Consider the following 2,393-nt stretch of genomic DNA (forward strand, 5'->3'; position numbering starts at 1 on the left):
TATATATATATATATATATATATATATATATATATATATATATATATATATATATATCGTCCCCTTGGAATTATAAGGTTCTATCTGACATTCTTGTCAAAATTGAGTTATTCACATATTCTTATTCTGTGACAACTAATTTACATTATGTGATGTTTTATTTTAAGTAGTGTAAATTTAGTGATTTGTTAGTGAAAAAAGCAAAAAGGTTCTATCAACAGAAGTCTATGGAACACAAAAACTTTGAAGCTCATATATATATATATATATATATATATATATATATATATATATATATATATATATATATATATATATATATATATATATATATATATATGTATATGAATGAAGAGTTCAGATGCAAAAACTGTTAAGTGCCGTCAAAATGTTTCTGAAATTATACAAACAGTTCAAAAAAGCTTTACATTTACAATTCATTTTAACAGTTACCAGACCACACACCTAAGTTATTTAAAAGTGGAATATATAGCCTACTGTACATTGAAATGACTGAACATAGGACATAAACAAAGGAGCCCAATAAAAACGCTAATTTTAGATACAAATTTTCGATGGCACTTAGAGGCTGAAAGCAGAAGTAGATATTTAACATAGGTTTTTACACATGCTAGATTCTTGTCTCTGGACTTATGGCTTCTCTGATATCTTCATTACTCCGTTGTGAACATTAATTCTGTTTGGATGAAAGGAGAAAAATAAAGGAGGAGAATGATTACAGTCTATAACAATTCCCCGCTTAGAATGCACTTATGGTTTTAAAGATTTGACATGTCACAATCATGTCACAATCACCTTCTTTTGCACTGTGGTAAGACCTTGTACCAACCGATGCGCCACACAGCAGTGCGTAAAGACGGACTGCCCCAAATGTATAGCCCCGAAGTAGACAGTGCATTGAAACGAGCCAGTATTAAAAACGGGTTCGTGCCGTCGCTTTTAGAATAAAAGCCGTACTTAGAAACTTGCTTTACAATTATGTTTATAAAAGTAGGGTACCAGAAGATTAAAAAACTAATAACGACGACTATTATAATCTTTATAGACTCTGCCTTGCTGTCTCTCTCCGCACTTGGCGGGTCTCGTGCAACTTGATGTTTGGCAACGAAGAACAGTTTAATCGTCATCCCCACATTTGTCAACACGACAATTTGTAACAAGGTGACGGTGTATGAAAAAAACTGGTTTGCTATTAAACCTGGGATCAAATTCAGCACAAGCTGGTTAATAACGCAAGCGTGGAACCAGCAGTACGAACAGACACAAATGACTACAGTGCGTGAGACGAAGCGCTCGTAGATGAAAGGATAACACACGGCGCAGTATCTATCAAACTGGGCAAACATGAAGACTAAAAGGTTTATACCGAGGAAAGACGGTAAAATATTGTAAGTTCCGTTTCTGGATGGGAATCCCTCTTGAACGTCAAAAAGACCCGAGTAATAAGCGGACAGGCCTGTAATAACGTCACTCATGCTTGTGCTCAGCATAAACATGAATCTGTTCTGAATTCGGAGATGCTTCGTTTTTAGGATCCCGATGACTACAGATCCTGAGAGCAGAACCGCACTTGTGGAGAATATGATGTGGTAAGCATATAGGATGTAGTGTCCAGGTTCGGAGAAGTCAACAGAGAGTTGAATGCGAGAAACGGTGGCGTTTGCGAAGAGAGTCTGGGCGTTCATGCTAAGTCAACAACTCAGATCTGGTTTATAGAGTGGAAAGCAATTTTTAAAGGAGAGAGAAATCATGTCTGACCCCCAAGTGAGCCATGTGTGACAGGTGTTGTGCAGCCTTGTCTAGGGACAAATGTTGGCTGCTATTTGTTTACTGATCCGAACTGATGTCAAACACCTTGGGCTTTTTAATGACATTTTTGTTAATTTGTTTAAAACGGTCTTAATTGCAGTGGTAGCTTGTCCAGGCTTATGCTAAGATAAAAAATGATGTTGAGATAATGTGTTTGGTGTGGGGGTGGACAAATTTAGGTTACTTATCCTACTGCACACTAACCATATCCATTTGATTATAAAAAAAAAAAAAAAAACATAGTTATGATTTATTTATACCATGGAGAAAATATTTATTTTGACCCTTGCTGATTTTGTAAGTTTGCCCATGCACTTAAAAAGAAATGAAGGGTCTGTAATTTGTATGGTAAGTTTATTTTAAGATAGGGAAAGAATACCAAGCAGAAAATCCAGAAAAAAACACATTATATAAAGGTTAGAAAATTCATTTACATTTCAGTGAGTGAAATAAGGATTTGATCCCCAAACAAAACATGAATTAGGTGCAGAAACCCTTGTTGGCATGCATAGGGGTAAAACGTTTTTTTTGTTGGTCACAGGATTGCACACATCTAAGAAGGG

General features: G+C 35.4%; 1 protein-coding gene across 1 annotated transcript; it reads right to left on the bottom strand.

Moving 5' to 3' along the window:
• Nucleotides 1-812: 812 nt before the first annotated feature.
• Nucleotides 813-1,771, bottom strand: LOC113085771 (uncharacterized). Its single transcript, XM_026255263.1, has one exon. The coding sequence runs from the start codon at nucleotides 1,704-1,706 to the stop codon at nucleotides 813-815; it is 894 nt and encodes a 297-aa protein (XP_026111048.1). The 5' UTR covers nucleotides 1,707-1,771.
• Nucleotides 1,772-2,393: the final 622 nt, after the last annotated feature.

The sequence above is a fragment of the Carassius auratus genome, unplaced genomic scaffold, assembly GCF_003368295.1.
Source record: "Carassius auratus strain Wakin unplaced genomic scaffold, ASM336829v1 scaf_tig00042183, whole genome shotgun sequence".
Classification (NCBI taxonomy): Eukaryota; Metazoa; Chordata; class Actinopteri; order Cypriniformes; family Cyprinidae; genus Carassius; species Carassius auratus.

Excerpts from the sequence above, each read along its gene's own strand:
- LOC113085771 (XM_026255263.1), bottom strand. The coding sequence starts at position 1,706 with ATGAACGCCCAGACTCTCTTCGCAAACGCCACCGTTTCTCGCATTCAA.